The sequence below is a fragment of the Schistocerca cancellata genome, chromosome 6 (assembly GCF_023864275.1).
Source record: "Schistocerca cancellata isolate TAMUIC-IGC-003103 chromosome 6, iqSchCanc2.1, whole genome shotgun sequence".
In the NCBI taxonomy this organism is placed as follows: Eukaryota; Metazoa; Arthropoda; class Insecta; order Orthoptera; family Acrididae; genus Schistocerca; species Schistocerca cancellata.
In genome coordinates, this window is record NC_064631.1 from 18,272,990 (window position 1) to 18,290,233 (window position 17,244).

General features: G+C 42.7%; 1 protein-coding gene across 1 annotated transcript in view; it reads left to right on the forward strand.

The window, feature by feature from the left end:
- The window catches only part of LOC126190632 (cytochrome P450 6k1-like), a 174,294-nt gene that overhangs the window by 67,399 nt on the left and 89,651 nt on the right, over positions 1–17,244 (forward strand). The window contains exon 2 of the mRNA XM_049931050.1: positions 997–1,223. Within this exon, the coding sequence (XP_049787007.1) occupies positions 1,004–1,223 (220 nt within the window). The 5' untranslated portion in view covers positions 997–1,003. The remainder of the gene's footprint in view (positions 1–996; positions 1,224–17,244) is intronic.

The window sequence follows — 17,244 nt, forward strand, 5'->3', positions numbered from 1 at the left end:
AGCCATGAAGGATGTGTAAGAATTCATGAACGACGTTAAGGAGGAAGCAAAGAGAAAAAGGTAAGAGAGGAAATCGTACAACATGAACATCAGCAAAGAAATGGTGACGAAGAAGAATTTCTGATGAAATAATCAGGTTAATCAGGTAGGATAAATATCGGATGAAATGTGATTAGGTAGGACAAAGATGACAAATGGTTGGGTAGGTCTGTGGGACTAAATAATGTGGGCTTATAAGAATGTATGAAATATATTACAGAAAGAAGGAAATAGATAAAGTAAACAGTTGTAATTATTGGAAGTTTGATGAAATTATTGGTAAAATTATTAAGAGGTGCACAAATGAAAGGATGAAATATAGCGTATTACTTAATCATTATAGTAGGTATGACAATAGACTGACGTTTGACTGACTGCAAAAGTATTCTTTGATGTGATACTTGGTTACTCCCGAATCCATGATTTCCTAGTTATGTATTTGTGTTCTCCTTCTCTGTGTGTGTGTGTGTGTGCGTGTGTGTGTGTGTGTGTGTGTGTGTGTCCACGCACATGCTTACGTAATTTTTAAAAGCAAAATTTAGACCCTTTCTCCTTACTTTTAAATATGGCGCCAATTTATGCAATTTAGGTGAAGCTTAAATTTTTTTTTCCTTTTTTTGCATGAGTGTTTTTGATAAATACGAGTAATTAGATAGTGCTTAACATGATGGGCAAAATATTTGTCGGCTGCTTCGTTTTGATCGGCTCTGTAAAGTATTGTGCTGTGATTTATCATTTCATGTTAATGCATGCTAAAAAAATTTAGTTTCATAACAATGACAACTTTTTTATGCCTTGTCCATCTTAAATTTCCTAGCAACACCATCATGAATTTTTAAATTTACCGCCACCTTAATCTTTGACTGTGACGTCACCCAGTTCTGAACCCCCCTCCCCCCCCTCCCACCTGTCTGAAAAGCCCGCCGCCGCCTGCACCGGCTGCTCTCCACCCTGCAGACCCAGCATGGCGCTCCTGCTGTCGTGGTGGCTGGCCGAGCTGGTGGTGGCGCTGTCGGCGGCGACGCTGGCGCTCTACGTGTGGTTCCAGAGGGGCTACCGCCACTGGAGCAAGAAGGGCGTGCGCTACCTGCAGCCGACGTTTCCCTTCGGGAACTTTGCCCAGGCCGTCCTCGGGCAAAAGAGCTACGGACACGTAGCGCAAGATATGTATAATGAAACTAAAGGTAATCTTACTGCAGTACTTTCATTTTTAATACAAGACTGATATTTTCATACGATTCGTAAGGCATTCTGTATGTACACAGCAGTAAGTTGCACCATTCACTAGACCGTGCTTCGCTAACCACATACGTTATAGATTATGCCAATTTGTGAGGAATAGGATGAGGTTTATTGAATGCAAGAACTGTAAATCCAACAGTATATTGATCTCGCGGAAATATTTTCATGTTTTTATTCACTTTTTAGGAATACACAGTTTCCAGAATTTATAAAAAAATACTTAATTAATAAAACACGAAGTTCTCAACTACTGCCAGGAACTCCTGTACAGAACAGAAGTAGTGTGCCACAAGGAAACATTTCATATTGCATTGCGTTTATCAATTTTTTTCTTTTCTTCTGGGAGCCTAAAGGAAATGAAACTTGCTGAATTGTGCACATCATACTGTACAGCGATTAAGTAGTGTTATGCAAGTGTACATAGTTTTTCCGTCTTGTATTCACTGAATGAGTCAATATTGTCAACAACAAGTCTCACGGTGGAGTCTATGTACAGGGACGGCAGAGTCAGGGTAACCAACGGTCTACACGAGTTTTCTGAACTGACACTACAGATCAGTCAGATCAGTCCGACCGCCTGGTCCTGTGTAAGAATGTTCTTGATGAATGTAACGCCACACGAGACAACAGAGAGAAAGCAAGAAAACTAAACGTTTCAGCGTCAGAGACAGTGCAAATCAGTCTTACATTAAAGATAGCACCATTCATCTTCTGCACTAGATCTTGAACAGAATACTTCCAAGAAATACTTCCCTCTATACTCACTCCCAAGAATATAAAATGGTCTACATAAATGACTGTTTGACCACCTTCGGCCAATAAAAGACTTCTAAGTTAAAAACTGAGGCGTTGCCTTTTGTTATAGTTAATTTGTTCTGTGCTGATTTTACTCACTACCATATTAACTACGTCATTTGTAGGACATCGTATTTCATAATTACACTTGTGTCACCTGCAAAGAGAGCAATATATGTGTCATCTGTCACGTTTAGCAACAGACCATTGTTGTGAATCAAGAAAAGCTGCCGTCCTAGCACAGCCGTCGTAGCCAGTAACTGTTACCTTTATCTCTTTCAACCTTTCTACAAAGTGGTTTCACAAACGAGTATTTCAATATGTCTGGAAATTGACCACGTCTAAAGATTCACTGCATAGGTGACTAAGTAGAGAAGTATAGCGCACTGCTCTTCATAATCCAACTTCAAATTATATCATACCCACGCAAGTCTTTACTCTTTGATCATTTAATAATTGATTCAGTTTCATCTTTCTTTGTTTCCTCTAGCTTCATGTGATGTAGTTCTCTGAGAACAGCATCTTTCAAGAGTTAGACGTTTCTGCCTGTACCAATAAGATTTTGATTTAACTTGCTGACTGTTGACAAGAAGCGATTATCAATAATTTCCACCGAGTTATTGTGGGACAGTGAAGCTGTAAGTAATCAGGTGGATGACTTACAGTTTGCGTCTCCAGCAATACATGTGTGATATACTGTATTTAGTACCCACATTCTGCCCTGACGCCTCATTCGTAATTGTCAAGTAATTTTGATTTCGTTTTGAGATCTTTCTGGTCTCTTTATAAAGGGCACAAACATTGTTTAGGGCTATCTGATTTCACTCCTCAGCAATTTTCAATATTATTGACGATAGAAAGATTTTGTTGCAGGCTTTTGACTGTCCTTTATATTATAACACAGCTCCAGTTTTCTCCTAAATGATTTTCTGATGCCATTAGTTATCCAGATCTGTTCTTTGCCTTTATGAGAACCAGACGTAGCAAAAAGTGTCGAGGATGTATGAGACGGACGAAACACCCACACATTTCAGCACGAATATAATATTTCCATCTCCATAAAGAAAGGTACTGACAGGTGTGAATACCAACGAACTATCAGTTTAATAAGTCATGGTTGCAAAATATTGACATAAATTATTTACAGAAGATTGCAAAAATGAGAAGAAAGCAACCTCAGGGAAGATCAGTTAGGGTTCTAGAGAAGTGTACGAACATGGGAGGTAATACTGATCTTACGACTTGTCCTAGAATAAGAAAGGAAAATTACATTTGTAGCATTTGTTGATCTAGAGAAAACTTTTCACACTGATGATTTTACTACACTCCTCGAAATTTTGAAGGTATCGGGGATAAAACACTGGGAGCAGAAGATTATTTACAACTCGTACGGAAACCACACTGCTGTTATAACAGTCGAAGAAAATTAAAGGGGAGCAGTAGTTGAGAAGGTAGTGAGACAGGGTTGTAGTCTGTCTCCCATGTTATTTAATCTGTATATTGAGCAGTATATGGGGGAAAGCAAGGAGAAATATGGAAATGGAACTAAAGTTCACGAAGAAGAAATAAGAACTTTGAGGTTTGTCGATGATATTGTAGCCAGCCGTAGTGGCCGAGCGGTTCTAGGCGCTACAGTCTGGAACGGCGCGTCAGTTACGGTCGCAGGTTCGAATCCTGCCTCGGGCATGGATGTGTGTGATGTCCTTAGATTAGTTAGGTTTAAGTAATTCTAAGTTCTAGGGGACTGATGACCTCAGAATTTACGTCCCATAGTGCTCAGAGCCATTTTTTTATGATATTGTAACTTCATTACAGGCAGTACAGAACTTGAAAGAGCGGCTCAAAAGAGTGGAAAATATCTTGAGAAGAGATTTAAGATGGAGAACAGCAAAGGTGAAGCAACGGTAATGGAAAGCAGTCGAACTGGTGATGCTGACGGTATTACATTTTTACATGAAGTAATAAAATAGATAGATGAGTTTTATTTATTTTTAAGCAGCAAAATAACAGATTATAACCGAAGTGTTGGGGATATAAAAAGCAGATTGGCAGTAACACAAAACATATTTCTCAAAAAAGTGGAATCTGTAAATTTAATTTGAGGGCTAGGAAGTCTTTTCTGAAGGTATTTGTATGGAGTGTTGCCATACACAGAAGAGAAATATGGATGATAAGTAACACAGGCTAGAAGAGAATATAAGCTTTTGACATGTCGTGCTGTACTGAAATGCTGAAAATTTGATGGTTAGATCAACTAACGGATGAAGAGGTACAGAACAGAAATGCGGAAAAAATAAATGGGATAACTTGACTACATCAAGCGATCGACTGACAGGACACATTCTAAGGCATAAAAGTATTGTCAGTTTGGTAATGGAGGGAGGTGTGGGAATTAGGAATCGGAGAGGGAGGCCAAAGCTTGAACAGAATAAGGACGTTCACTCGTTTGTAGGTTGCAGTAGCTAAACAGAGATGAAAAGACCTGCAAAGAACAGATTAGTACGGAGAGCTGAAGCCAATCGGTCTTCAGACTGAAGACCGCAACGCCAACCAGTCGATAGGTGTGTGGCTAAGATGTCTGTGCCACATCATGTGTCATGTCTCAAAATGGAATGTCCTATACGACATTTAGAAACCTGCCGTGAAGTTTATTATACAGGAGAAACACACTCAGAGAAACACAAAGTCAAAATTTTAGTTGCTAACACAAATCGCAGGTATTTTTAAAAAATGTTGAAAATTGCCAAATCCATACCTTGCTCGGCAGCACTGTAGCTGCAGCAGACATCACATCCGCAACACGGCAGGCATATATTTTTGATTCACATAACATTGGCAAAAACATAACAGGGCACAACGAGATCATAATTTGTAAAGTGTTAACAATGGAGGTAAAACTGAATTAGCTTTTTTTTTAATTTTCTTCGTATATGCTTGCTAATAGCATCTTTGTGCAGGTTCCAGATATTCACAGTAATGTGGTATAGGGTTAATGGTTTCAACATCGCAAAGATAAAATAAGAAGAACGTGATATAGAATCGAAATCACCTACATCCCTTGGAGACATAATGTGCACTATTTATTAATTAATTTCTACATCAGTTCGAATGACGTCGACATTTCGTTGGAAACTGCGGAACCATCGGAAGAAAGAGGAATTAATTGTGACGATTCTGTGGATTGTGGTTCGAGCGATGATAGTTATGCTAATCAAAGTCCCAGCATAAGCACAGTACATTGCTAGCCCAAACTCTATGGAACTTATCTGCGAAGTGCTTGAACGTGACGTCAGAGTGCATCGCCCCCCTCTCCGAAATTCACGGGAATTAGGTGACTTGTGTGTGCAGAAGTGATCCCAACTCCCCCCAGCCGTGTACCAAGGCGTCATTCGTTCATTGCCACGACACGTCGCCGCTGTTATCCGTGCGGAAGGTCTACAACCAGCTACTGGGCAGGTGACGTAATGTATCTGGCTGATCAGTGTGCATGTTTTAAATACAAGAACCGCGAAAGCGCTGCACAAGAACGGCGCGGCTAGCGCCCATCACAAGCAGCAGAGTTATCCAGCTGTATTTATTCATGTATTTATTCATTTATTTACACGTCAAGTTCCATAGGACCAAATTGAGGAGCAAATCTCTAAGGCATGGAACGTGTCAGTACATGAAATTACAATATAAAAGTAATAACAGATAAAAATAAAATGTTTACGAACCCCAAAACAGCCAAGCCATAATTTTAGGTAAACGCAATCAACAATACAACAAGAATGAGCTTAATTTTTCAAGAAACTCCTCGACAGAATAGAAGAAGTGCCTCATGAGGAAACTCTTCAGTTTCGATTTGAAAGCCCGTGGACTACTGCTAAGATTTTTGAATTCTAGTGGTAGCTTATTGAAAACGGATTCAGCAGTATACTGCACACCTTTCTAAACAAGAGTTAAGGAAGTCCGATCCAAAAGCAGGTTTGATTTCTGCCGAGTATTAACTGAGTGAAGGCTGCTTATTCTTAGGGATAAGCTAATATTGTTAACAAGAAATGACAGTAAGGAATATATATTTTGAGAGGCCAATGTCAAAATACCCGGATTCGTGAACAGAGGTCGTGAACTTACACCGTTTATTGGCCGAACCGCCAGAATCGAACCTTTTAGAATCGGAAGAGTTACCCCAAAATATAATACCATACGGCATAATCGAATGAAAATCAGCATGGTAGACTAATTTTAGTGTCGAACGATCACTCACTTCAGATACCATTAGAATAGTAAAAATAGCAGCATTAAGTATTTGAACAAGATCCTGAAGATGGGCTTTCCACGACAGTTTACTATTTATCTGAACAGCTAGAAATCTGAACTGTTCAGTTTCACCAATCATATGCCCATTCTGTAAAATTATAACGTCACGTTTTGTAGAATTGTGTGTTAGAAACTATAAAAACTGAGTCTTACTGTGATTTAGCGTTAGTTTATTTTCTAGAAGCCATGAACTTACGTCATGAACTGCTCTATCTGAAACCGAGCCAATGTTGCTCACAACATCCTTTGCTACCAAGCTAGTCTCATCAACAAACACAAATATTTTAGAGTTACCGTGATACTAGAGGGCATGTAATTTATATAAAAATTTTATATAAATTTATATTTATATATATTATTTATATTCATATAAATAAATAAATAACTATATAAATAAACAGGATCCCTGTGGCACCCCCCCCCCCGCCCCCCACTTGACCGTACCCCTCTCAGACCCCACATCACAGCCATTCTGAACACTGTGAATAATGACCTTTTGCTTTCTGTTGATAAAGTAAGAGGTCAACCAGTTGTAAAATACTCCACATATTCCATAAGGATCCAACCTCTGGAGCAATATTTTGTGATCAACACAATCAAACGCCTTAGTTAAACCAGAAAATATGCCTAGCGTTCGAAACCTTTTGTTTAACCCTCCAGCACTTCAGAAAAGAGAATATAGCATTTTCAGTTGTTAAACGACTTCTAAAGCCGAACTGTACATTTGATAGCAAGTCGTGTGATATAAAATGATCAATTATGCTTACATACACAGCATTGTCAATAACTTTAGCAAACAAAGATAGCAAAGAAATATGTCTTAGCACCTTACAGTACTGTTTGTATTGGGCTACTGTAGTTTGATTGTGACTACTTCTAACGTTTTGATATAATTCCCGCTTTGTTCTACATGATATCCTTATCCCACTAGTCAGCCACCCGGCCTGCCTATTACTGCCAGAATCCCGTTTAGAACGTTATAATGGCAAGCAACTCTCAAAGAGCATGAGAAATGTGTTAAGGAAAGCATTATATTTGTCATCTATGTTATCGGTACTACACTCCTGGAAATGGAAAAAAGAACATATTGACACCGGTGTGTCAGACCCACCATACTTGCTCCGGACACTGCGAGAGGGCTGTACAAGCAATGATCACACGCACGGCACAGCGGACACACCAGGAACCGCGGTGTTGGCCGTCGAATGGCGCTAGCTGCGCAGCATTTGTGCACCGCCGCCGTCAGTGTCAGCCAGTTTGCCGTGGCATACGGAGCTCCATCGCAGTCTTTAACACTGGTAGCATGCCGCGACAGCGTGGACGTGAACCGTATGTGCAGTTGACGGACTTTGAGCGAGGGCGTATAGTGGGCATGCGGGAGGCCGGGTGGACGTACCGCCGAATTGCTCAACACGTGGGGCGTGAGGTCTCCACAGTACATCGATGTTGTCGCCAGTGGTCGGCGGAAGGAGCACGTGCCCGTCGACCTGGGACCGGACCGCAGCGACGCACGGATGCACGCCAAGACCGTAGGATCCTACGCAGTGCCGTAGGGGACCGCACCGCCACTTCCCAGCAAATTAGGGACACTGTTGCTCCTGGGGTATCGGCGAGGACCATTCGCAACCGTCTCCATGAAGCTGGGCTACGGTCCCGCACACCGTTAGGCCGTCTTCCGCTCACGCCCCAACATCGTGCAGCCCGCCTCCAGTGGTGTCGCGACAGGCGTGAATGGAGGGACGAATGGAGACGTGTCGTCTTCAGCGATGAGAGTCGCTTCTGCCTTGGTGCCAATGATGGTCGTATGCGTGTTTGGCGCCGTGCAGGTGAGCGCCACAATCAGGACTGCATACGACCGAGGCACACAGGGCCAACACCCGGCATCATGGTGTGGGGAGCGATCTCCTACACTGGCCGTACACCACTGGTGATCGTCGAGGGGACACGGAATAGTGCACGGTACATCCAAACCGTCATCGAACCCATCGTTCTACCATTCCTAGACCGGCAAGGGAACTTGCTGTTCCAACAGGACAATGCACGTCCGCATGTATCCCGTGCCACCCAACGTGCTCTAGAAGGTGTAAGTCAACTACCCTGGCCAGCAAGATCTCCGGATCTGTCCCCCATTGAGCATGTTTGGGACTGGATGAAGCGTCGTCTCACGCGGTCTGCACGTCCAGCACGAACGCTGGTCCAACTGAGGCGCCAGCTGGAAATGGCATGGCAAGCCGTTCCACAGGACTACATCCAGCATCTGTACGATCGTCTCCATGGGAGAATAGCAGCCTGCATTGCTGCGAAAGGTGTATATACACTGTACTAGTGCCGACATTGTGCATGCTCTGTTGCCTGTGTCTATGTGCCTGTGGTTCTGTCAGTGTGATCATGTGATGTATCTGACCCCAGGAATGTGTCAATAAAGTTTCCCCTTCCTGGGACAATGAATTCACGGTGTTCTTATTTCAATTTCCAGGAGTGTATAAACATCGTGCCACTCTTGTTCCTTGACGAGGTTTCAAAAACTCTCTATTGCTGTTGGATTAACTTTCCTGCATAGTTGTAATTATATGTGACATCTGTTTGAGTACAAAAGCCTTTTAATGTTAAAATTTGTGCATGATAGTCTGAAAGGCCATTCATTCTTTTACTGACAGAATGCCCATCTCGCAATGGAGAATGAATTAAAAGTATTGTCTATACCTTCCCATAAAGTGAATCAAGATCTGTCTCTAGCTTGAGCAGAAACAGATTCCCTGAAACACCGAAACAACTTTCCTCCAAAACGTCTGCTCTGCACGAAAGCAGGCCCAACGAGGAGATGAGCTGTGTAACTTACTCCTTTCGGACCATGTCGGTACGGCTGAATTTGGCGGTCTGCCTCACTGACTCATGTGGATTAAGACCGTCAGCTGACTGACAAGGGAATCGTCGGGTCTGGCATGTTGTAACCTACCCTGAACATGCTCACAGAAAATGAATACACCGAGAGAAACGAGAGAGAGAATTTAAGCTGCTAAGGGTCACTATAAGCACCTTTTTAAAAAGTTAATGTTACACGATTTTGCCGCACACAGGACCGCTTATAACAGCGGCTTGTAGAGCCCTTCCTGCCCAGCAAGATCCGGCAAATAATTAGACGCAGCCGTAACAACACAACGTAGCGTCAAGTCCAAAGTGCACACACGTGAATTTTAAGCAATTAAATCATACCAAAAATGTCGCAAATCATTAATTTTTTGATTAACTTGCAGTTCATATCGACGTATCGTATAAACTGTTGTAGACGTAATTGTTACACAAGTAACTAGCAGACGAAATATCAGGGCATTGTATGTCGGAACATTGCAGATGACTTCCATCATCAGGACTTTAATATACTGGCATTAAATATTATACAATTCCTTGTGACAATATTTCAGTAATGTATAATTTACTAACGATGAAACAGTTCCTTGTATATTCTACGTACTCGTCACAAAAATGCGAAGTATGTATTGGATGATGAAAACAAACATTTTTCTAGCACAAGGCACACCTGATAAAAGAAAGATTAATGGATTCAGGCACTTCATAGTAACTACTAGCTTTGTTTAGATAATTTGGATGGAGTCAGAAATTGTCGTGACCGTTGTTTTGCATATTGCGCTGCCTCCCAGGCCTCCTTGATCAAATTCATAATGCGTGATGATCCAAACTGCAAATGGGCGGTTCACTGAAATTTAACAACACTGTTACGCTGATAAAGCAGACATGAAAAAGAACTATCGGTATATATAGAGTCCGACAACTTTCTGAAAAATGCTTTACATTATCGTAAAATTCCTCTATTGAGGGCCTGAATCACACTATTAGTTCCAGGTGGAATTCGAATTATATTAATAGTCTTTTCGTCCTCATTCTAAAGACACAGATGTCGTTATGGTGAAACTAAGAGTCCAACAGAAGCAATGAATTATTTTCTGCAACAGGGAAGAATACATTTTGGATAAAGTACTGAAAATAATTCTCTCCCATTTTTCCAGATTTTGATACATCGATTACAAGAGTTTTGTAACTAAACTGTACTTTTTTTAAATATTTGGTCTTAATTTGCCTTGAGATTCGAAGGACATGTAAATCTGCAGAAACAGTAATCGATTGATAATTGTCAATGGCATTGTTGAATATGAATGTGTCACAGCATTCATCAACTGTCTTGTTTTCGCTCGAAATGATAAAGTGCAGTTTTCATGTAGTTCTTGCAGGGAACCTGACTGATTGGCTTCATACACAGCATTTTAAGGGATAACGAGAAACTAATAATTCGTCTATCATACTTCCTACTAATGACAGCTCCTCTATACATTTACTTGAAGTAAATTTAGGAATTTTGCGACTTCATTTTCGTATAACGTTATGAATCTGTTTAGCCCAGTCGAAGAAGCCTGAATCAACAATTTTCATCTCACTTGCAATTCACAGGACCTAGTCTCGTAGATATCTTGATAACATTGCATTGTAGGTCTCTTGATAACAGTGCATTGACTCTTATAAGCAGCTCTAAATTTTTCGAATAGTTTTTCTTTTACTTTTTTATGAGATTGAATTTGTCACGTGTTTCGTATTGCGTGTAACAGTAACATGTATACAGTTCATGTTCATGTTCCACGAAACGAATCTAGGTTTGCAGACAGCTTAACTATATTTTCTCCCTCCTTTGTTTAACCAAAAAGTTTACAACCTTTTCTTTGCCACTGATCATAAGATTTGGGAAACCATCACGTCAACTGGAACTCGCCACTGTGTTCCTCGATCCACTCGATCTCTCTCCTGGCCTTGTGACATGGCGCATTATCTTGTTGAAAAATCCCACTGCCGTCGGAGAACATGATCGTCATGAATAAGTGCATGCGTTCTGCAACCAGTGTACGATACTTCTTGGCTGTCATGGTGGCTTGCACGAACTCCACTGAAACCGTGGATGGTCACACGTATGTTCGCCAGAGCATAATGGAGCCGCTGACAGCTTGTCTCGGTCCCGCAGTACAAGTGTCAAAGAGCTGTTCCCCTAGAAGACGACGGATTCGCACCCTCCCATCGGCATAATGAAGAGGATATCGGGATTCATCAGACCATATCACGCACTGCCACTGCGCCAACATCCGGTGCCTATGGTCACGTGACCATTTCAGTCGTAGTTGTCGATGTCGTGGTCGTAACATTGACACATGCAGGACATCGGCTGCGGAGGTCCATATTTAGGAGTGTTTGGTGCATTGTGTGTTCAGACACACTTGTACTCCGTCCAGCATTAAAGTCTGATGTTAGTTCCGCCACAGTTCGCTGCCTGTCCTTTTAGCAGTCTGCCCAACCTACGACGTCCTTCGTAGGTTGGGGTGGCCACCGGTTTCACCTTGGTTTCGTCGTGTGTACGTAACACTCACCACAGCACTCCTCGAACCCTCGACAAGTCGTGCAGTTTCCCGTATGCTCTTGCCGCGCCTCCTCGCCATCGCAATCTGCCTTCGGTCAGATTCAGAGAGACCGCTCACCTTCCCCATTCCACACACGGACGTCACACCTACTGGTACTGTATGTTCTGTGCGCGTGTCTGGCAAGCAGTCATTTCTCGCCAGGTGACGCTACTAACGCCTGGACGGGTTTAGATCGATGGTTGGTCGGTGGCGTGACGCTCTGGCTGATCAGCGTATATCGAATAGTGTTCATTCAAAGTTATTTCATGAATAGTGTCTTTCACAATTTGCTACGGGACTTCATCACTTCTTTGTGAGCATTTAGAATCCACATGTAGACAAACTGCCTATTGGCTTCTGTATCGAGTTCTTCGACCGACGTTCGTCTAATGCTTTTACTGACGTTTCGCCAGCACGAGTGGCTGGCATTTTCAAAGCTTCATCCACCATTGCCGGTGGTGAACTGGAGCCGAGCTCGCGGCCGCAGACTGTATGTACCTGGCGCGCCGACGTCCGAGGGCTTCTCCGCGGTCATTTCCGGTGCGGTTCTCCTCTTGCTACCTGCGACGCTGTTTCGCTGCAGTACGGGAAGCCAGGATCCGTTTACCTTAAGGCCACGCGAAGAGTTTCAACAAGAAAGGTGCTCGCAAAGAAGTGATGAAGTCCCGTAGCAAATTATGAAAGACACTATTCATGAAATAACTTTGAATGAACACTATTCGATATACGCTGATCAGCCAGAGCGCTATGACCACCGACCTACCATCGATCTAAACCCGTCCAGGCGTTAGTAGCGTCACCTGGCGAGAAATGACTGCTTGCCAGACACGCGCACAGAGCATACAGTACCAGTAGGTGTGACGTCCGTGTGTGGAATGGGGAAGGCGAGCGGTCTCTCTGAATTTGACCGAAGGCAGATTGCGATGGCGAGGAGGCTCGGCAAGAGCATGTGGGAAACTGCACGACTTGTCGAGGGTTCGAGGAGTGCTGTGGTGAGTGTTACCTACACGCGACGAAACCACCGGCAGTCTGTCAACAAGTGGCCACGAAAGCCTTAACAATTTTGAATCCAAATGTACCTCTAAATGGGGATATCGAATCGTAATTTCTCCATCCGTGGGCAGAAATGTCTTACTATACCTCTATCATAAAGGGTGTCTACTTTGTAGCTTTCATTCCCGGCATGGGTACTCTCGGGTGATTAAAGTTGTTTCTCAACTTATGCATCGGTTGCATTAGTGATGTATATTGACAGCTGGAATTAGCATTTCTATAACTTTATGTTCTATACTACTTATGTTCAGACATTACAGGGCTGTTTTCATTTTCTGACATAATCGTTGGCTTAAGTATTGAAGCAAGAGAAGTTTCGTTTGTGGCCCCATACATCCACTCGGACTGACACGAGATGGCCTCGTGGTACCCGACCCAGCTGCCATGTCAAGATTCGCATTGAAGCAGCCAACTCTGTTAGCTTTGCAATCGATGCACCTGTTATCTTCTAGAAGATTTTCTAGCGATGGGGTAAAGAAGCCGTGACGCAGATCCTGAGAATTAGCACGGAAGAGCAGTTTGATAATTTTCAGGTCCACCACAGCTCATTGTTTAATAATAATGAAGGGGGTATTTACAACAGATGCAAGCTCGTGAGCACCACACATATCGAAACTATAACATAAGATTCAGTACACGTTTTGTGTCTGTTTATGCTGCAGGTATGTGTAATATTCAAACTAGTTGTAAATGATTTACAGAAAAAAACTCCGTTGCACTTCCGATGTTTCTGCCGCGTCATTATCTAAGTCAGACTTCGTTAACCAGTCTTACATGTTTGAAAACTCATATAAAATTGAGGGTGAAACTTTGCAGAATTTATTTGAACTTGCGCCAATATTTTTCAAGACGTGGTAATATTTCAAAAATCAGCAACGTGAATGCATGGTAGGGTGTGGTATACAAATGCCGTAATGCGAACATGGACTGATACGAAGTTCATGGTAAATTCAACTCCATCTTGAGCTCAGAAGTGTGGCAACGCGGCTTGTCGATAAATGTAACATTACTATACCAACAGTCATTATTTTGATACTGTTTTACTACGCAACCAGTTACACGCTCCAATCACGTCATCTTCAGATCTGTGGCATTAATGACACCAACTACCACTCGTGCACGTATAGGACAAGGCAGTAATAGTCGTATCTGGTTCCATGGATGTCCTAACTTCATAAGCAGTTGTTGTAGGCGGTAGCTTTGCCACTCATTTGCACTCCATTCGTGTTTCTTGTAGCAAACATGTCTTCCAAATACACGAGTCGTACTTGGTGTCATTCATGCCAAAGGTCTGAAAATGACGTGACTGCAACGTCAAAAATAGTTGCGCAACAAAAGTAACGGCTGTCGGTACAGTCTTATTACCTTTGTAGTTCATAGTATCCACAAGGATTGGCTAGTAGGACCTGCGGTTTTCGTTAACGCCCTTAGCAGCTGTCGTGCTTCAGCCATCTGCGATTTATCACCGGTATTGACACACTCACGTACTGCACGTCTCCGCCTCGAAATATATGTGTAAGGTCTGAAACAAGCTGGTCTGCACCACCTGAGAGACTGTTGTGTTATCTACTAGGCCCAGTTTTACATCTCGGAATGACATTCACTTCACGTAAGTGGACTGGATGTGCACCTATGGAAAATATTGTCAAAATAAATTAGGGTATAGTCTGTCGTCTACTTTGGACTCAAACTTCATTCACAGTAGCTGGTGCTGAATGCATGAAAATTTGTAGATGGTGAAAGATTGCCTACGGACGTTACAGCCATCAGCTGCACTGAGCTACAGTGTGGGGACGCTAATATCGCCGCCCCAAAGTGTCAGCTCCTTCTGAATGTGGTTTCCGCCCTCAACACTATTCACTTCTAAGGGATGGAGAACGATCCCTCAGCTGTGTGGATGTCAATGTAGTGGACGAACAATGCTTTACATTGGTTATTTACGTATTCAGGAGTCTGTGTACCCATCAGAGAACAAAATGGAGCTTGCAGCTATTCTCGCACTGTTCTAAATGCGACTCCTGTCACCACTGTTAGCGCCGCTATCACTGTGCGCCGTTAGCTATACTCTGGAAGAAGGGAGCAAGCAAGCCAGGTTCCTACTGTCCCCAATGAAAAACACTGACGAACTGGAGAAGAAATGGTGCAGGTTACCATTTGTAGGGGAAACGTTAAACAGGATGAGCAACATTTTAAAGGCAAAGTTTATCTCTATGCTTTTCTACGAACAAAGTACGAGCAATAAAAAAATCCACGACGATAGAGCGGTCTGCTCCTCGCCTGTTCCGCAGAGAATCTGCTGTCCTTTGCTGAATCAATTTATGCCAAACCTGAAGGACTCTTTCTCACATTATGAGGCAAAAGGACAAACCCTACTTCCTATTGTCATTGTGGCGCACCACTATCGGTGCAGCGTGTACTGTTAGGCTCCGTAATTTTAAAGCTCTGTGTTACACAAAGTTGCAGCACGCGCTGTGTCGAGCCGTGGTTAGTGTTGCAAGGTGGCCACTTCTGAGGACAAATAGGCGCGTGTGGTAAGCTATGTGAGTGATCTGTAGCACTGCGGCGAGCATGGACTCAACAATACCATTCTTTGTTTTTCGTCACTTTCATACAGGAGGTCGACAGGGTATGTGGGTTCTGTTGTTAGATGACGATGTCCACGTGGCGTATGTGGTTTTTATGTTTTATTCGTGAATGGTTAATTGATGTTCACTGGCAGTTTTTCGCCGTGATCTCGTCACCAGGATTTCGCATTCTCTGATGAGAATATTTTGCCAGTCGTCGACAGCAAGGGGCAGACTGGCAGGGCTGCATGGCGAGCCCACTACACAAGAGCCCCGGAGGAGGTCGCCAACCCCAGCCCAGTGTAGTTAATTACTGTTCTCCAGCTGTTTTACCTTAGCTGTACCTGGTTTTATGTCTCTAATGATAACATATCGGATAAAATTGGCTATGAGTCCTTTTCTCGAATTCGTTCAGCCTTTGATCATTCAGGAAGAAGGTGCCTGAACCGTAAATTTATTACTTTCAAAATCTTTTCTTTGGGAATTTACTTTATTTACTAGCGATTCATCAAGAACATTAACACACTATGTGAGCGTGGAAGTACTTGCCAAGGAGTAACTGATGGAAACAAATTAAATTTCAACCAATGGAAATTTTATTCATAAAAGCCTTTTCAAAAACAGATTTAAAATTTATAAGCAAAAAAGCACCCTCGCAATATCAAGTTATAATTTAACAAATCTGGATCTTATTCCTAAAAGCTTTTTCAAAACAGATTTAAAATTATAAGCAGAAAAGCACCCTCGAAATATCAAGTTACAATTATTCAGAGGCAGTATATATATATATATAGGGTATTACAAAAAGGTACAGCCAAACTTTCAGGAAACATTCCTCACACACAAAGAAAGAAAATATGTTATGTGGACGTGTCCGGAAACACTTACTTTCCATGTTAGAGCTCATTTTATTACTTCTCTTCAAATCACAGTAATCATGGAATGGAAACACACAGCAACAGAACGTACCAGCGTCACTTCAAACACTTTCTTACAGGAAATGTTCAAAATGTCCTCCGTTAGCGAGGATACGTGCATCCACCCTCCGTCGCATGGAATCCCTGATGCGCTGATGCAGCCCTGGAGAATGGCGTATTGTATCACAGCCGTCCACAATACGAGCACGAAGAGTCTCTACATTTGGTACCGGGGTTGCGTAGACAAGAGCTTGCAAATGTCCCCCTAAATGAAAGTCAAGGGGTTGAGGTCAGGAGAGCGTGGAGGCCATGGAATTGGTCCGCCTCTACCAATCCATCGGTCACCGAATCTGTTGTTGAGAAGCGTACGAACACTTCGACTGAAATGTGCAAGAGCTCCATCGTGCATGGACCACATGTTGTGTCGTACTTGTAAAGGCACATGTTCTAGCAGCACAGGTAGAGTATCCCGTATGAAATCATGATAACGTGCTCCATTGAGCGTAGGTGGAAGAACATGGGGCCCGATCAAGACATCACCAACAATGCCTGCCCAAACGTTCACAGGAAATGTGTGTTGATGACGTGATTGCACAATTGCGTGCGGATTCTCGTCAGCCCACACATGTTGATTGTGAAAATTTACAATTTGGAATGAAGCCTCATCCCTAAAGAGAAAATTTGCACTGAAATGAAGATTGACACATTGTTGGATGAACCATTCGCAGAAATGTACCCCTGGAGGCCAATCAGCTGCTAATAGGTCCTCCACACGCTGTACATGGTACGGAAACAACTGGTTCTCCCGTAGCACTCTCGATACAGTGACGTTGTCAACGTTACCTTGTACAGCAGCAACTTCACTGACGCTGATAT